The following is an 18,193-nucleotide window of genomic DNA, read 5'->3' as shown; positions in this document are numbered from 1 at the left end:
CAAATGGTCCCTTTCTCGGCTCCCCCCGACCCCGCACGTACTGAGCTCTGACTCTGATAAGCCACATGCACATGTTTATCCCATCTCTCGCGGACCCTGGCACTCACGTGCTTTGCTGGGGCAGCTTTGCTGAGCCCTGCCAGTGATTCCTCTCCCTCCTCTCGACTGGCGATCTCCATCGCTTCTCCTCTCTCTTCCATCCATCCCTCGTCCAGCTGTGGGGGGAAGGGAAGGAAGTTAAGTTGAAGCAGGGACTGCGCAGCTGGAGTAAGCCAGGGGGCGAAGTGACGAGAGAGCCCCCAACACACAGCCAAGGTCAACGGAAGTGGCACTGAGGAAGGGGAAGGGGTCCGTATCAGCTGGGGGTTATTGGTAAGTTGGTTTATTACTGAGGTACAGTGAAAACCTTTGTTTTGCATGCCATCCATACAGATCACTTTATTACTCAGTGCATTGAGGTAGTACAGGGGGAAGCAATAACAGAATGCAGAATAAAGTGTCCCAGTTATAGAGAAAGTGCAGTGCAGGCAGACAATAAGGTGCAAGGGCCACGACGAGGTAGATTGTGAGTTCGAGAGTCCACCTTATCGCACTAGGGAACTGTTCAATAGTCTTATGACAGTGGAATAGAAGCTGTCCTTGAGCCCGGTGTTACGTGCTTTCAGGCTTTTGTATCTCCTGCCTGAAGGGAGAGGGGAGGAGAGAGAATGTTCAGGGTGGGTGGGATCTTTGATTATGCTTTACCAAGGCAGCGGGAAGTGTAGACAAGAGTCCACGGAGGGGAGGCTGGGTTCCGTGATGTGCTGAGCTGTGTCCACAACTCGCGGCAGTTTCTTGCGGTCCCAGGCAGAGCAGTTGCCGTACCAAGCCGTGATGCACCTGGATAGGATGCTTTCTGTGGTACATCGATCAAAATTGGTGGGGGGTCAACGGGGACATGCCGAATTTCTTTAGCCTCCTGAGGAAGTAGAGATGCTGGTGAGCTTTCTTGGCCGTGGCGTCCATGTGGTTGGACCAGGACAGGCTGCTGGTGATGCTGACAGCTGAAGCTTGGGAAAAGCTAAGGGGGGTGGGGGGAAAGTGATACCCATTGGGGCTCTCACACGTCACTGTAGGATGGCTCCAGGCCTTCTGGAACATATGGGCTTGTTCTCCTGGGAACACACGACTTTACGAGAGGATCTGACGCGGGGTATTTATAATCATGCGCTCCCTTGACTCGGGTTCAATCCTGACCTCAGCACTGCCTTTGTCTGTGTTTGCGTGTGGAGTTTGCACGTTCTCCCTCTGACCCCGTGGGTTTCCCCCGGGTGTCCCAGTTTCCTCCCAACGAGGTGCGTGTTGGTGGGTTAATTGCCCCCAGTGTGTGGGTGAGGAGGTGCAATCTGGGGGTGGGGGAGTTGATGAGAATGTGGTGGAGTAAATTGGGATTAGTGTAAAGCAGTCAGTGCGGATTTGGTAGGACAAAGGCGATTGATGAGTGATTGCTTTATTACTGTCACATGTACTGAGATACTGTGGAAAACTTCTGTCTGTGTGCCATCCAGACACATTGTTCCATACGTAAGCACATCGAAGGAAAACAATGGGTGTAGGGGCTGGTGGGGGTGACAGAGACAGGGAGGGGCGTAGGGGCTGGTGGGGGTTACAGAGACAGGGAGGGGTGTAGGGGCTGGTGGGGGTGACAGAGACAGGGAGGGGCGTAGGGGCTGGTGGGGGTTACAGAGACGGAGGGGCGTAGGGGCTGGTGGGGGTGACAGAGACAGGGAGGGGTGTAGGGGCTGGTGGGGGTTACAGAGACAGGGAGGGGCGTAGGGGCTGGTGGGGGTGACAGAGACAGGGAGGGGCGTAGGGGCTGGTGGGGGTGACAGAGACAGGGAGGGGCGTAGGGGCTGGTGGGGGTTACAGAGACAGGGAGGGGCGTAGGGGCTGGTGGGGGTTACAGAGACAGGGAGGGGTGTAGGGGCTGGTGGGGGTTACAGAGACAGGGAGGGGTGTAGGTGCTGGTGGGGGTTACAGAGACAGGGAGGGGTGTAGGGGCTGATGGGGGTTACAGAGACAGGGAGGGGCATAGGGGCTGGTGGGGGTTACAGAGACGGAGGGGCGTAGGGGCTGATGGGGGTTACAGAGACAGGGAGGGGTGTAGGGGATGGTGGGTGTGACAGAGACAGGGAGGGGTGTAGGGGCTGGTGGGGGTTACAGAGACAGGGAGGGGCGTAGGGGCTGGTGGGGGTTACAGAGACAGGGAGGGGTGTAGGGGCTGGTGGGGGTGACAGAGACAGGGAGGGGTGTAGGGGCTGGTAGGGGTGACAGAGATAGGGAGGGGTGTAGGGGCCTGAGGGAGATAGAGAGGGGTGTAGGGGATGGTGGGGGTTACAGAGACAGGGAGGGGCGTAGGGGCTGGTGGGGGTTACAGAGACAGGGAGGGGCGTAGGGGCTGGTGGGGGTTACAGAGACAGGGAGGGGCGTAGGGGCTGGTGGGGGTTACAGAGACAGGGAGGGGTGTAGGGGCTGGTGGGGGTTACAGAGACGGAGAGGCGTAGGGGCTGGTGGGGGTGACAGAGACAGGGAGGGGTGTAGGGGCTGGTGGGGGTTACAGAGACAGGGAGGGGCGTAGGGGCTGGTGGGGGTGACAGAGACGGGGAGGTGCGTAGGGGCTGGTGGGGGTGACAGAGACAGGGAGGGGCGTAGGGGCTGGTGGGGGTTACAGAGACAGGGAGGGGCGTAGGGGCTGGTGGGGGTGACAGAGACGGGGAGGTGCGTAGGGGCTGGTGGGGGTGACAGAGACAGGGAGGGGCGTAGGGGCTGGTGGGGGTTACAGAGACAGGGAGGGGCGTAGGGGCTGGTGGGGGTTATAGAGGTAGGGAGGGGCCGGAGGGGGACACAGAGATAGGGAGGTGTAGATGCTGGGGGTGGGTCACTGGTATAATGGGTAGCAAAGGTGCAGACAGACCCGAGTTTACTCGGAAGTCATTGATGTGTAGCTTAAGTGGAAAGGCCCCCATGATGTGTTACTGTGATGCCTGATGTCCCACCGCTACCCCCCTCCCCCCACATTCTGCAGGCACCCTGTTACCTCTATCTCTGGCCTGGCCAGGAGTAAGGAGACGTTGGTACTGTCCTCCCGGGTCAGGATGGCGACTGCCTCCTCTCTGTTCTGAACTTCGACTCCGTTTATCTGCAACACACAGGCCGCGGTGAGTTCCTCCCGCTCTCTGACCCCACACTCCAGCTTACACGTGGGACGGGTCTCAGGTATTGTCCCTGATCTGAACGATAGGCCCGGCCATTTAATGGGCCTTCTAACCAAGCAGCCGTGCTGGTGCTGGTGTGGAGCAACACGGTGTTAACAGGAGAGGCTGCTCTCACTGCTGGGTTTCAGAGCTGCTCACTTGTCTTGACTTCACGGTTCTTACTCCTAGTTTATTACGTTAACTGAGTGTAAGTTGCCATGTGGGCATTTGAACTTGGGAATGTGTTCTTCTGGAGAGTGTTCTACCAACTCTGCCCTGAACCAATCCAAACCCTGAACCTCATCAATCCAAGGGTGAGGGTGGCATCAATTAGTGCTCTTGTCTGGCCACAGTTTATGATCCACTCCCAGGGCATGGGTCAGACACAGGGTGAAGCTCCCTCTACACCAACACATCACACACTCCCGGGGTCAGACACAGGGTGAAGCTCCCTCCGCACCGTCCCATCACACACTCCCGGGGTCAGACATAAAGTGAATCTCCCTTTACACCATCCTATCACACATTCCCAGGGTCAGACATAGAGTGAAGCTCCCTCCACACCGTCCCATCACACACTCCGGGTCAGACACAGAGTGAAGCTCCCCCCACACCGTCCCATCACACACTCCCGGGGTAAGACACAGAGTGAAGCTCCCTCTGCACCGTCCCATCACACACTCCCAGGGTCAGACACAGGGTGAAGCTCCCTCCACACTGTCCAATCACACCCTTCTGGAGTCAGACACAGTGATGGGCCAATTGTGTGCTTACTCCTGCTGGAATGTCCGCTCCCTGAGCAGCCTGTAATGGGGACTCAGGTTTGGACATCTGCCGGGACCTGTACGATGAACTGGAGAGGAATTGTCCTACCTGAATGATTCGATCTCCTGTTCGTATCCGACCATCCTTTGCCGCGATACCATTCGGGTTAATCTGCAAACAATCAGGTAACAGTGGTTAAACTGGTTAACCAGTATGGTGACATATCATAGCTTGACATAACCGGAGAATTGTTTCTCCTCTGAAGAGAGTTTTAGTTGAGACGTGGGGTCTGACGGGTAAAAACCTGTGTCTGGTATCATCCTTATGTCACCGCACAGCAGGAGGCCATGCAGCTCATGGCGTCTGTGTTGACTCTTCAGTCAGTCCCACCCCTTGCATGTTTCCCTTCCCACTGTTCACCCAGCTGCCCCCTTCTGAGAGTCCCTGTTGAATCTGCTTCTGCTGACTTTTCAGGCCACGGGGTCGCCCAGTAAATCGGACAAGTGCAGAGTGATGTATTTTGGGAAGTTAAACCAGGGCAGGTCATCCACAGTGAACGGCAGGGCCCTGGGGAGTTTATGTTGAACAGAGGCCCCTTGGGGCACAAAGCATGTAGCTCCCTGAAAGTGGAGACGGTGGTCAGGAAGGCATATACCATGTTTGCCTTCATTGACCAAGGCAATGACTATAAGAGTTAGATCAGTTTACTGTCATACACACCAGGGGTGCAATGAAATTCCTTGGTCGCATGGAGCTCACAGAGTATGTCGTGGTTAGCGTAACGCTTTACCACGCCAGTGACCCGGGTTCAAATCCGGCCACTGTCTGTAAGGCGTTTGTACGTTCTCCCTGTGTCTGAGTGGGTTTCCTCCGGGTGCTCTGGTTTCCTCCCACATTCCAAAGACGTACGGGTTAGGAAGTTGTGGGCGTGCTATGTTGGCGCCGGAAGCGTGGTGACACTTGCGGGCTGCCCCCAGAACACTCTAAGCAAAAGATGCATTTCACTGTGTTTCGATGTACGTGACTAATAAAGAGATCTTATCTTGTCGTACTCCTTGGAGTGTAGGAGACTGAGGGACGATCTCACAGAGGTGTATAAAATCATGAGGGGGATAGAGAGGGTGAGCTGTCTTTTTTCCAGGGTTGGGGAATTGAAAACTAGAGGACATAGTTTTAAGGTTAGAGGTGAAAGGTTTAATTAGAACCTGAGGGGCAACTTTTTTTTTAAACGCGGTTGACATATGGAACCAGCTGCCGGTGGTTGAGGCAGGTTCATTAGATACATTTAAGAAGTACGTGGGCAGGTACATGGATGATGAGAGTTTCGAGGGATACGGGCCAAGTACTGGGAAACGGGACCAGCTTGAATGTACATCTTGGTCGGCATGGACAGGCGTGGGCTGAAGGGCCTTTTCCCCTGCTGTACAACTGTAGCTCAGTCCCTCCAGTCCTGGCAACATCCTTGTAAATCTTTTTCTCCACCCTTTCCAGTTTAGTCACATCCTTCTTATGGCAGGGCGACCAAAGACAGCACTCCAAGTGTGGCCTCACCAACGCCTTGTACAACTGCAACGCAACCTCGTGACTTCTATACTCAGTGCCCTGACTCTGCACCTGTACTCCAAGGTCCCTCTGTTCCACAACAGCACCCAGGACCTTTCCATTCCATGTAAAAGTCCCACATTTTGGATTTGTCCTTCCAAAATGTAACCCTTCGCACTTATCTGAATTAAACTCCATTTGCCATTCCTCAGCCGCCCACTCCCCAGCCAATCAAGATCCCACTGCAGTTCCTGATACTCCTCTTCGCTGTCTCTGATGCCACTTATTTTAGTGTCATCTTCAAATTCAGTGGCCAGCTATCCTCGATCCTTGGCCGTTCCCACGGCCACCACCTCTTCCACAGCCTGAAGTTCCCTTCATTTATTCCCAGTGCGGGGATTGAACTGCTCTCCACACTCCGGCTGAGGTGCAATCAGTGACTTCCTTTGTCGTGATGACAAATGTCCGACTCAGCAGCGAGAGGAGGCCCCCCCTGCCCGTCCCCACTTGAAATAAGATCACGGCCGATTTGACTTTAATCTTAACTCCACGTCACCTTCACCCCCTTGCTTATTAGGAACCTTTTCTTAAAAAAAAAGTTCAAAGACTCTGCACCTGCTGCCCTTTGAGAAAGAGAGCCTCATCCCATCTCTGGTTTAAGTGCTGACCCTTTAAATCATGAGGCATAGATCGGGTAGATAGCCAGTGTTCAAGGGGACACATCCTCTCCATACCCACTCTGTCTGGATCCCTCGGGATCGTATAGATTTCAATTGTCACCTCTCCCTCTCTTAAACTCCAGCTTGCCTCCCTGTTCCAGTGAGTTAACTGCAGAGGTGTTCTTTTAAAACTGAGCTGGCGCCCCTTTGGAGTTTGGGATTTGGTTAACAATCACCCTGGATCCCTCCTTTTCCCCGTCCACCTCAGGAACTGCCCAGCGCTTGGGTAAATGGAGCTTGAAGGAGCCCGTTTGTCACAGTCTGCCAAGCAGTAAAGCAGATTAATATTTTCCATCAGGTGTTGGCATGGAGACAGTCACAGGCTGCGAGGGAGGTGATGGGATTCACATGCATGGCTGAGTCCCCACCAAACACGGGCGGGGGAAGGCAGGCAGGGAGGCTGCAATCTGTGCCTCTGCTCAGAGGTGCAGCTGAGGCTGCCGACACGGTGAGGCCAGGCTGGCTGAAGCTGAGGCCAGGCTGGACATCTCGGCTGTGGGCAGGGTTCCCTGACCCGTCTCCAGCCCAGTATTCTGCAGGGGAAACCCGTCCACAGCACACGGCATCCAGCATCTTCACACAGACACTCGCGTGCATACACACAGGCACATGGGCACATACACACGCCACATGCAGAGGCGCACACACATTCTCACAATCATTTTCACACACATGCATTCATACACACATTCACACACACACACATTCATTCATACATACATACATACAGACACACTGACACACACTCAACGTTTTGGGTCAGGACCCTTCCTCAGGACTGAAGATAGGAAAAGGGGAAGCCTTTATAGGAGGGAAAAGCAGAGCAGTGAGAGGTGGACAGAAGAGGGGAGGCGGGGTGGGCACAGGGTGGTGATAGGTAGATGCGGGTAAGAGATAGTGATGGGCAGGTGCGGGGGAGGAGGGGAGGGCAGATCCACCAGGGGATGGGGCAACGGTAAGGAGAGGGAAGAAAAAGGTAGAGGCTAGGGAAGGGAAGAAGAGAAGAAGCATGGGGGAGGGGGTTTGTGGGGAGGGGGGGTGGGGATTACTTAAAGTGGGAGAATTCAATGTTCATGCCATTAGGCTGCAAGGTTCCTTTATTGGGCTTCCCCTTTTCCTATCTTGAAGAAGTCCTGAAGAAGGGTCCTGACTCGAAACGTTGACCGCCTGCTTTTCCCCACAGATGCTGCCTGGCCTGCTGAGTTCCTCCAGCATCATCGTGTTTTTCATCCAGATTCCAGCATCTGCAGTCCTCTGTTTCTCAAGGAGGCTTGTGGGATGCTTGCCTTTATTAATCAAGGCACTGAGCTCAAGAGCCAGGAAGTTACATTGCAGCTTTATAAAACTCTGGTTAGGCCACATCTGGAGGATTGCGTTCAGTTCTGGTCGCCCCCGTTACAGGAAGGGTGTGGAGGCTTCGGAGAGGGTGCGGAAGAGGTTCACCAGGATGCGGCCTGGATTAGAGGGCGTGTGCTATAAGGAGAGGTTGCACAAGCTTGGGTAGTTTTCTCTGGAGCTGAGGGGAGACCTGACAGAAGTTTATAAAACTATGAGAGGCAGAGATAGACAGCTGGTATCTTTTTCCCAGGGTTGAAATGTCTAATACTAGAGAGCTGAGAGGGGGTAAGTTCAAAGAAGGTGTGCAGGGCAAGAGTTTACACACAGGGAGCGGTGGGTGCCTGGATGCGCTGCCAGGGGTGGGGGTGGAGGCAGATACGATAGCATTTAAGAGGCTCTTAGGCCCATGGATGTGCAGAGAATGGAGGGAGGTGGACACTGTGCAGGCAGAAGGGATTGGTTTAGTTGGGGGTCTAATTACTAGTTTAATTAGTTTGGCACAACACCATGGGCCGAAGGGCCTGTTCCTGTGCTGGACTGTTCAGTGTTCGATATGACAATAAACTCCACTTTGAGTTTGGAACAGAGCCCCCGGGGGTGGGGGGGGGGGGGGGGGGGGGGGGAGTCCCGCATGGTCACAGGGAGAACGAGCAAACTCCACACACACAGAGGTTAGGATCGAACCGGGGCCCCCAGTGCTGTGAGGCAGCCACTCTCCAGCTGTCCCACCTTGCTCTGAGCTCGCCGTGAGTGGGCGACAGGTCACCAGCGAGGATTGTCCGCGCCCCCCTACCTCCCCGATGTAGATGCCCGTGTCGTTCTCGTCGTCGGTGCGGTAACACACGGTCAGTCCCAGCTTCTCCTGGTGCCTTTCCTTGTACAGTTCCACCTCCTGCCACACAGAAAGAGCCCACACACACAGATCAGCTGACAGCCCCGGGAATCCCAATGTCCACCGCCCCTTTCGGGGGCCAGTCCATCTCCACTCACTGACATGTCCTGAGTTGCCAGTGTGTTCGCGTCCCAAGGTACTCGGGTCTCCCTGTCTCTGTGACCCCCCTCTGGCCCCTACACCCCTCCCGGTCTTGGTGACACCCTCCGGCCCCCACACCCCTCCCCGTCTCTGTGACCCCCTCCCTCCCCTACACCCCTCCCTGTCTCTGTGACCCCCTCTGGCCCCTAAACCCCTCCCTGTCAGTGACCCCATCCGGCCCCTAAAACCCTTCCCGTCTCTGTAACCACCTCTGGCCCCTACACCCCTCCCTGTCTCTGTGACCCCCCCTCCGACCCCTACACCCCTCCCTGCCTGTGTAACCCCCTCCAGCCATTACATCCAAGACCTTTGCCCTCCCCCACTCGCCCTCTGATTCCCATTGTTCTGCCGTTGGCAGCTGTGCCTCCGTCTGCCGGGGCCAGGAGCTCCGGAATTCCCTCCCTCAGTCACTTTGGCCCTTTCTCTGGCACTGGGATCTGCCCAGAAGTCCCAGCCGCCGAGTTTGTAACCAGTTCACCTCATACTCCAGGTCGTCGGCTCGATCCACTTCGTGGTGACCACTGTCCATGTAGTCATTGGCTTCATAGAAATCATTGACCAGCGGAGGGCTGTGGGGGCAACAGAGGAAGTCAGATCGGTGCGCAGAGAGAGAGAAAGGGGACCAGCCCCAGCACAAACCTGCCCCACAGTGCCGTGAGCAGGTGAGAAGGAAGGGGACGTAACGCCGACGGACCGTCCGCCCCGCAACATGTGGAGCGGGAGCCTCATCATGGAGAACACGGATTGAAGCAGCCACAGGGGGTGAGGGTAAGTTCCAGTGTCCATGCTCCCTCTCCAGGATGACTGTACACAGTTCGTGTTTATTCAGGGTGTGGGTCGCTGTACACAGTCTGTAGTTTATACAGGGTGTGGGTCACTACACAGTCCCTGTGTCTTTACACGGTGAGGGTACTGTGTACCTGGGAGGTGAGGGTGTGTATGTTACCATAAACAGGTTCTGTGTCTCTGTGTTTATACACGGTGAGGGTGCAGTGTACCCAGGCTGTGCGTGGTGAGGGTGCGGTGGCCCCATCCGCACGCAGTGAGGGTGCGGTGACCCTGGGCCGCGCATGGTGAGGGTGCGGTGTACCCGGGTCGCACGCTATGAGGTTACGGTGTACCCGGGCCGCACGGGCAGTCAGTGGTACTCACAGGTCGGACAGGACATAGGGCTCCAGCAGGACGGGGGGCGGGGAGGGTGGCCGGACCTTGCTCAGGGCCATGATGTGCTCGAAGGTGATCTCTGTCTGGGTCCCGTTGTCCACCAGCTGTGGGTCCTGCACCGGGGCCGCCACCTTGCCCCGCGGGCTGCGCCGCATCACCTGGATGACCAGGGGCTCCCGGGGCGGTCGGAGGGTCTCGGCTGCTGGCTCCTGGCTCACTTTGCACGCCTCCTTCCCGTGAAGCTGAGGGGAACAGAGGTCCTTCGTCAGAGGTCGGCCCAGGGCCCCACTGCGGAGGGGGGAGCGACCCAGGACCCAACCGCGGAGGAGGCAGCAGTCGGCCCCACGGCGGAGGGGGGAGCGACTGAGGGCCCCACGGCGGAGGGGATAGCGTCCGAGGGCCCCACAGTGGAGGGGGGAGCAACTGACGGCCCCACAGCGGAGGGGGGGAGCGACCCAGGGCCCCATGGTGGAGGGGGTAGCGTCCGATGGCCCCACAGTGGAGGGGGGAGTGACTGAGGGCCCCACAGCGGAGGGGGTGGAGCGACCCAGGGCCCCACGGCCGAGGGGGTGGAGCGGCCGAGGCAGGGAGCGACCCATGGCCCCACGGCGGAGGGGGGAGTGACCCAGGGCCCCACGGCAGAGGGGAGGAATGACCGAGGGCCCCACGGTGGAGGGGGTGTGGCTGAGGGCCCCATGCAGAGGGAAGCGGCCAGCTTCAGCACCTCGTCCTACAGCTTCCTTTCCCCACCATCCCCTCTCTCCAACCATTCCTCCCCCACCCTCCCCCCTCCCCCCACTCATCCCCTCACACCTCCCTCCTCCTCCACCCCTCCCCCCACCCAATCTGTCCCCACCCCACCCTCCCTCCCCCACCCAATCCTTCCCCCACCCTCCCTCCCTCCCTCCCCCACCCAATCCCCCCCCACCCCTCCATCCCTCCCTCCCCCCAGCCAATCCTTCCCCACTGAGCAGGCCGTACTCACTGTGCGTGGACTGGACGGAGAGAGTCGACGCGCTGGGACTCCGTGCCGTAATCCAGTCGGGCCCTGCGTATGGAGGGTGAGGTTGGACATAGGTGGGGAGTAGAAGAGGAGAGAATGAACGTCCATCCCCGGCACTGTCCAGCCCCAGGACCGCCCGCCCTCTCCAGCCGGCAGGGAGTAAATCTCACAGATATCCACACCACCCAAGTACCAGGGAATGACCGGAGAGTTTGACCGCCCACCCCCTGCACCCCTGCCCAGTCACCCCACCATCGACATCCTGGGGTCACCACTACCAGAAGCTCAGCTGGACTAGGCAGTGGACTAAGGCTGTGAAAGCAGGTCAAGGGCTGGGGATCCTGCGATGAGTGACTCACCTCCTGATACTTCAAGGCCTACCCCCATTTCCCTGGGTGGAGTTAGTCCATGCACTCCACATCCGCCACATTACCTCTCCCCCATCTACAAGTCAGGAGTGTGATGGAACACTCCCCACTTGCCTGGGTGGAGTTAGTCCATGCACTCCACATCTGCCACATTACCTCTGCCCGCTCCCCACCACCCCCCCCCCCCCCCCCCCCCCCCGCCGCCCGGATTTGTGCAGAAGATGTACACATGAAAGCAAGCATATAATATCGGGTTATACAGCACGGAAACAGGCCCTTTGGCCCAACTCATCCATGCCAACCGAGGTGTTTTCCAGAGCTAGTCCCATTTGCCCGCATTTGGCCCATATCCCTCTAAACCTTTCCTATCCATGTACCTGTCCAAGTATCTTTTAAAACGATATATTTCTGCTGTTGTAAGACTATTTAACTAACCCCTAGTACGAGAAGATGGACTCTTGACCTCACAATATTCCTCATCATGGCCTTTACACCTTATTGTCTGCCTACACTGTGCTTTCTCTGTAACTGTGACACTTAATTCTGCGTTCTGTTATTGTTGTCCCTTGTACTACTTCAATGCACTGATGGGATGAAATGATCTGTATGGATGGCATGCAGAACAGTTTTTCAATGTACCCCGGTATATGTGACAATAATAAAGCAATTTAATTGTACCTGCCTCAACCACTTCCGCTGCTAGCTCCATGTACCCACCACTCTCTGTGTGGAAAACTTGCCCCTTGGGTCCCCTTTAAATCTTTCCCCTCTCACCTTAAACCTGTGCCCTCAAGTTTTCAACTCCCTTACACTGGGAAAAAGACTGTGGCCATCCACCTTATCTACACCCTACAACCTCCATAAGGTCAGCCCTCAGCCTCCTACACTCCAGGGAAAACAGTTCCAGCCTGTCCAGTCTCCACTCATAACCCTCGCCCTCCAGTCCCGGTAACAACCTGGTGAATCTTTTTTGCATCCTCTCCAGCTTAAAGCCATCCTTCCTATAGCTGGGCGACCAGAACTGCACACAATATTGCACGTGTGGTCTCACTGGTGTCCTTCCCAGCTGTAGCATGAGGCCACGTACTTAGTCCGGTTAAGGCAAGTGTGCCAAACGCTTTCTTCACCACACTGTCTACCTGTGTTGCTACTTTCAAGGAGCTGCGTAGTTGTACCCCTGGGTCTCTCTGTTCTACAACACTCCCCAGGGCCCTGCCATTCAGTGTACCTGGTTTCACTTCCCAAAATACATCACTTTGCATTTGTCCCAGTTAAACTCCATCTGCCATTCCTTTGCCCACTTTCCCAGTTGATCTCGATCCTGTTGTGACCTTAGACAACACTGTCCACCACACCACCAATATTGGTGTCATCTGCAAACCTACTAATCATACGTAACCTTACATTCTCATCCAAACCATTAATATAGACGACAAGCAACAGAGGACCCAGCACCGATCCTTGCAGCACACCACTGGTCACCGGCCTCCAGTCTGACAAACAACCCTCCACTAACACCCCTTCACTCCATCCACCAAGCCAATTTTGTATCCAGTTGGTGAGCTCAGCCTGGATCCCATGGGATCTAACCTTCAGGGCCAGCCTACTTTGTGGGACCTTGTCAAGGGCCTTACTGAAGTCCATGTGGACAACGTACACTGCCCTGCCCTTGTCAATCCTCTTGGTCATCCCTTCAAAAAACAAACTCCGTTAAACTCGTGACACACCGTTTCCCACACACAAAGCCAACTGACTATCCCTAATCAGTCTGTTCCTTTCCAAGTGCAGATAGATCCTGTCTCTCAGATCCCCTCCAATAACTGTCACCAGCCTGTACATCCCTGGCTTGTCCTTGCAGCCCTTCTTAAATAAATCACAACATTAACCACGCTGTGTGTGTGTGTGTGTGTGTGTGTGTGTGTGTGTGAGAGAGAGAGAGAGAGTGGTTTCTCTGTGTGTTTCTCTGTGAGAGAGCAAGTTTCTGTGTGTGTGTGTGAGTGTTTCTCTGTGTGTGAGAGAGTAACTTTCTGTGTGTGTGTGAGTGAGTTTGTGTGTGTGTGTGTGTGTGAGTTCTGTGTGTGAGAGTAAGTTTCTGTGTGTGTGTGAGTGATTTTCTCTGTGAGAAAGTTTCTGTGTGTGTGTGAGTGAATTTGTGTGTGAGAGAGTAAGTTTCTGTGTGTGTGTGAGTGAGTTTCTCTGTGTGAGTGAGTTTCTCTGTGTGAGAGTGTTTCTGTGTGTGTGTGAGTGAGTTTCTCTGTGTGTGAGAGAGTAAGTTTCTGTGTGTGTGTGTGAGTGAGTTTCTCTGTGTGTGAGAGAGTAAGTTTCTGTGTGTGTGTGTGTGAGTGAATTTCTGTGTGTGAGAGAGTAAGTTTCTGTGTGTGTGTGTGAGTGAATTTCTGTGTGTGAGAGAGTAAGTTTCTGTGTGTGTGTGTGTGTGTGTGAGTTTCTCTGTGTGAGAGAGTAAGTTTCTGTGTGTGTGTGTGTGAGAGAGAGAGAGTGGTTTCTCTGTGTGTGTTTCTCTGAGAGAGCAAGTTTCTGTGTGTGAGTGTTTCTCTGTGTGTGAGAGAGTAAGTTTCTGTGTGTGTGTGAGTGAGTTTCTCTGTGTGAGAGAGTAAGTTTCTGTGTGTGTGTGTGTGTGAGTTTCTCTGTGTGAGAGAGTAAGTTTCTGTGTGTGTGTGAGAGAGAGAGAGAGTGGTTTCTCTGTGTGTGTTTCTCTGTGAGAGAGCAAGTTTCTGTGTGAGTGTTTCTCTGTGTGTGAGAGAGTAAGTTTCTGTGTGTGTGTGAGTGAGTTTGTGTGTGTGTGTGTGTGAGTTCTGTGTGTGAGAGTAAGTTTCTGTGTGTGTGTGAGTGATTTTCTCTGTGTGTGAGAAAGTTTGTGTGTGTGTGAGTGATTTTCTGTGTGTGAGAGAGTAAGTTTCTGTGTGTGTGTGTGAGTGAGTTTCTCTGTGTGAGAGAGTAAGTTTCTGTGTGTGTGTGTGTGGGTTTCTCTGTGTGAGAGAGTAAGTTTCTGTGTGTGTGTGTGAGTGAGTTTCTCTGTGTGAGAGAGTAAGTTTCTGTGTGTGTGTGTGAGTGAGTTTCTCTGTGTGAGAGAGTAAGTTTCTGTGTGTGTGTGTGTGGGTTTCTCTGTGTGTGAGAGAGTAAGTTTCTGTGTGTGTGTGTGAGTGAGTTTCTCTGTGTGCGTGTGAAAGACAGCGAGTTTCTCGATGTTCCAGGCACCTACCACTCTGTGTAAAAAAAACTCGCCCCACACATTTCCTTTAAACTTCCCCCTCTCACCTGAAAGCTCTGCCCTCTAGCATTTGACATTTCTACCTTGGGAAAAAGATATTGGCTGTCAACCCTATCCATGCCTCTCATAATCTTATAAATGTATCAGGTCTCCCCTCAGCCTTCGCCACTCCAGAGAAAACAACCCCAGTTTGTCCAACCTTTCATTATAGCTCATACCCTGTAATCCAGGCAGTGTCCTGATGAACCTCTTTTGCACCCTCTCCAAAGCCTCCACAACATTCCTCTGGTGTGGTGACCAGAACTGTACTCCAAGTGTGACCCGACCAAACTTTTATACAGCTGCAACATTGATTTTCTGCTCAATGCCCTGATCAGTGAAGACAAGCACGCCGTACGCCTCCTTTACCACCCTAACCAATAATGTCACTTTCAGGGAGCTGTGGACTTGCACCCCACATGTGTGTTTCTGCACGTTTGTGAGAGTGTGTGGGCTTGTATGTATGTGCATGTGAGAGATTGTGTTTATGCACGTGTATGGGTGAGTGTCAGTGTTTGTGTATGCGTGTGTTTACATCTGTGCATTTGAGAATGTATCTGGGTGTGGAAACATGGGTGTGTATTTGTGTGTGTTTGTTTCTATTTGTATGTATATGTGTGTGTTTATACATATGTGCTTGTATTTGTACGTGTGTGGGTGTATTTGTGTGTGTGTGTGTATATGTGTGTATTTTTATGTATGTATGCATATGTGTGTATGTATTTGTGTGTGTTTTGTATGCTGTGTTTGTACATGTGCTTGTGAGTATGTTTGTATATATGTGTGAGTGTTTGTGTGTGTATGTTTACTTTTGTGTGCTTGTATTTGTTTTGTTTGTGAGTGTTTGTACACGTGTTTGTATATGTGTGTATGTATGTTTTGTATATATGCGTATGAGTGTATTTGCACATTCATAAGCCACTCGAGAGCCCATAAATAAATCAACGGAACGAAGACCATCATCCTCGACCTTGAGGGATAGCCATGATGATTTGCACGTTTGGGTGTGTGTGTGTGTATTTGAGTGTTTGTATTTATGTGTGTCTGTGTCTGTTTGTATGTGTCTGTATCTGTGTGTGTGTCTATCTGTGTTTGTGTCTGTGTGTGTGTCTGTATTTGTCTGCACGTGCGTGTCTATTTGTGTCTGTATGTGTGTATCTGTATATCTGTGTGTGTGTCTGTATATCTGTGTGTGTGTGTTTGTGTGTCTGTAAATCTGTGTGTGTGTACGTGTGTCTTTGTGTGTCTGTATATCTGTGTGTGTGTGTATGTGTGTCTTTATGTGTGTGTCTGTATATCTGTGTGTGTGTGTACGTGTGTCTGTATATCTGTGTGTGTGTGTGTGTCTGTATATCTGTGTGTGTATGTGTGTCTTTATGTGTGTGTCTGTATATCTGTGTGTGTATGTGTGTGTGTATGCGTGTGTGTATGTGTGTGTCTGTATATCTGTGTGTGTGTGTGTGTGTGTGTGTGTGTGTGAGAGAGAGAGAGAGAGAGAGAGTACCAGCGAGGAGCAGCAACAACTGACTGTGAAGCCAACATTGCAGGCGAGATGGAGAGGAATGCCCCAGACAAACAGGTGTCTGGGAGGGGAGGGGTGGGGGTGGTGGAGTCGGCCTGAGGTGGGAGGGTGAGTGGAGGTAACCTCCCACCCACCTGTCCAGCACTGTGCACCGACCGGGGAGAGCCCCAGCTGTGTCCCCCAGCCGCAGAGACAGTTGTGTGTGTGTGCGCAGGATGCCGGGAGTGGGGGAGGGGGAGCCCTCGGCCTCCGATGGAACGCAGCGTTACCATGGAGACAGCAGCAGAGGAATTCTTGTCATGCCGAGGCCAGTGCGGCTCCGGAGAATCCGACGGGAGCGCTGGCACGTGACTGCAGGATGTGGGACACAGTGGCTGGGAGAGCTGGCAGCTCACAACACCTGTGTTACTGTGGGCAGTTCGGTCACCCTGTTGTAGGAAAGATGCGGTTAAACTGGAAAGAGTACAGAGAAGATTTACGAGGATGTTGCCAGGACTCGAGAGCCTGAGTTATAGGGAGAGGTTGGCCAGGCTCCGTCTTTATTCCTTGGAACGTAGGAGAATGAGGGGCGACCATATAGAAGTGTTTATAATTATGAGAGGCACAGATAAGGTGGACAGTAACGGTTTTTTCCCCAGGGTAGGGGAGTCCAGAACTAGGGGGCGTAGGTTTAGGGTGAGAGAGGAAAGATTTAAAAGGGACCTGAGGGGCAACTTTTTCACGCAGAGGGTGGTGAGTGTATGGAACGAGCTGCCACAGGAAGTGGGTGAGGCAGGTACAACAGCATCATTTAAGAAGCACTTGGATAGGTACATGGAGGGGTGGGGAGTGGAATATGGGCCGAATGCAGGGAATTGGGACTAGCTGGGTGGGCACCATGGTCGGCACGGACTGGTTCGGCTGAAGGACCTGTATCCGTGCTGTATTGCTCTATGACTATAACACCATCACCAGTGCCGTCCCCACCAGCTTCCCACCCATAGACACCTGCAGAGGGGGTGGGGGAGGGAGTCGGTCAGGGGAACCTCCTTGTCGCTCAGTGCCAGAGCTCCTGGCCAAAGTGACTGTTCATGGCACTTGGCAGTGCTTCTGTGGAGGGTTCAGCCTGAGCCGACTGCCTGCCCCTCCTCCAAAGATATGTCCCAGCCTGGGAGTCCCTGTGGAGTCTGCAGGGGCATCCTAAACAGTGACAGCAATTCTAAGTTTTACTTCGTTTGTGAAATCAAGTTATTTTCAGTAAAAATGAACAGAAATGAAATCACAAAACAACATTCTCCCTGTTGTGGGAGTGTGTGATGGGACAGTGTAGAGGGAGCTTCACTCTGTGTCTGACCCTGGGAGTGTGTGACGGGACGGTGTGGAGGGAACTTCACCCTGTGTCTGACCCCAGAAGTGTGTGATGGGATAGTATAGAGGGAGCTTCACTCTGTGTCTGACCCCGGGAGTGTGTGACGGGACGGTGTGGAGGGAGCTTCACCCTGTGTCTGACCCCAGAAGTGTGTGATGGGACGGTGCGGAGGGAGCTTCACCCTGTGTCTGACCCGGGAGTGTGTGGTGGGATGGTGCAGAGGGAGCTTCACTCTGTCTGACCCATGCCCTGGGAGTGTGGAGAGGAGATATACTCTCCATTGATAGTTCATGTCTTGCGGACTTTATTGCAGGTGGACAGCTGAGAACAGAAAGGAAAGCAAGGAGAGGTGGCTCTGCTCAGCAGCTGTAACACTTCCCTGCTCCAGTGAGATCGCACTCCATGGACCGTCAGCCCACAGAACAAAGGAGGAAGGGTAAGGAAATTAGTGAGCAGAGTTCTTTGACTAGGTAATGAAAGACTTTGTGGCCATAATTTGTGATCTCTGGTTGTTGAAGATGAATCTACTTTCTGCTGGAGTGCTCAGAGCGATCTGCATCCACAGCAGGCATTGCTATCTGTACCCGTGCTGTGGCAGCCTCTTCCTGCTGCACTTCATCAACTCCTCACTGCACATCTCTGCCTCATTTCCTCAGCGAAGACGGGGCTTTACTCTGTGAAACAGTTCCTCCAGAGAAGGGGGCAAGACTTGGTTCCTTGCACTCCCTCCTCGCCGCCCCTCCCGCAGCGCGGCGCTCCCTCCTCGCCGCCCCTCCCGCGGCACAGTGCTCCCCCCTCCCTGGTGTCGAGCTGCAGGAACAGACGGGATCTGCTGAGCGGTTGGCAGAGTGGGACAAGAGAGAACAGGAGGAAGGTTATTGAGGGTGGGT

The 18,193-nt window shown here is 53.9% G+C and overlaps 1 protein-coding gene across 3 annotated transcripts in view; it reads right to left on the bottom strand.

Moving 5' to 3' along the window:
* Positions 1 to 18,193, bottom strand: part of LOC127566572 (PDZ domain-containing protein 4-like) — a 41,339-nt gene that overhangs the window by 7,106 nt on the left and 16,040 nt on the right. For all 3 annotated transcript variants that reach the window (XM_052008989.1, XM_052008990.1, XM_052008991.1), the window contains exons 2-8: positions 10,780 to 10,842; positions 9,783 to 10,036; positions 9,109 to 9,199; positions 8,391 to 8,489; positions 4,107 to 4,169; positions 3,077 to 3,178; positions 108 to 215 (exon numbers count right to left, since the gene is read on the bottom strand). In XM_052008989.1, coding sequence (XP_051864949.1) covers positions 108 to 215; positions 3,077 to 3,178; positions 4,107 to 4,169; positions 8,391 to 8,489; positions 9,109 to 9,199; positions 9,783 to 10,036; positions 10,780 to 10,842 — 780 coding nt within the window. The remainder of the gene's footprint in view (positions 1 to 107; positions 216 to 3,076; positions 3,179 to 4,106; positions 4,170 to 8,390; positions 8,490 to 9,108; positions 9,200 to 9,782; positions 10,037 to 10,779; positions 10,843 to 18,193) is intronic.

This window comes from Pristis pectinata, chromosome 43 (genome assembly GCF_009764475.1).
Source record: "Pristis pectinata isolate sPriPec2 chromosome 43, sPriPec2.1.pri, whole genome shotgun sequence".
Taxonomy (NCBI): domain Eukaryota; kingdom Metazoa; phylum Chordata; class Chondrichthyes; order Rhinopristiformes; family Pristidae; genus Pristis; species Pristis pectinata.
The sequence above is the reverse complement of the archived record's forward strand: the minus strand, read 5'-3'. Positions and strand labels throughout refer to the sequence as shown.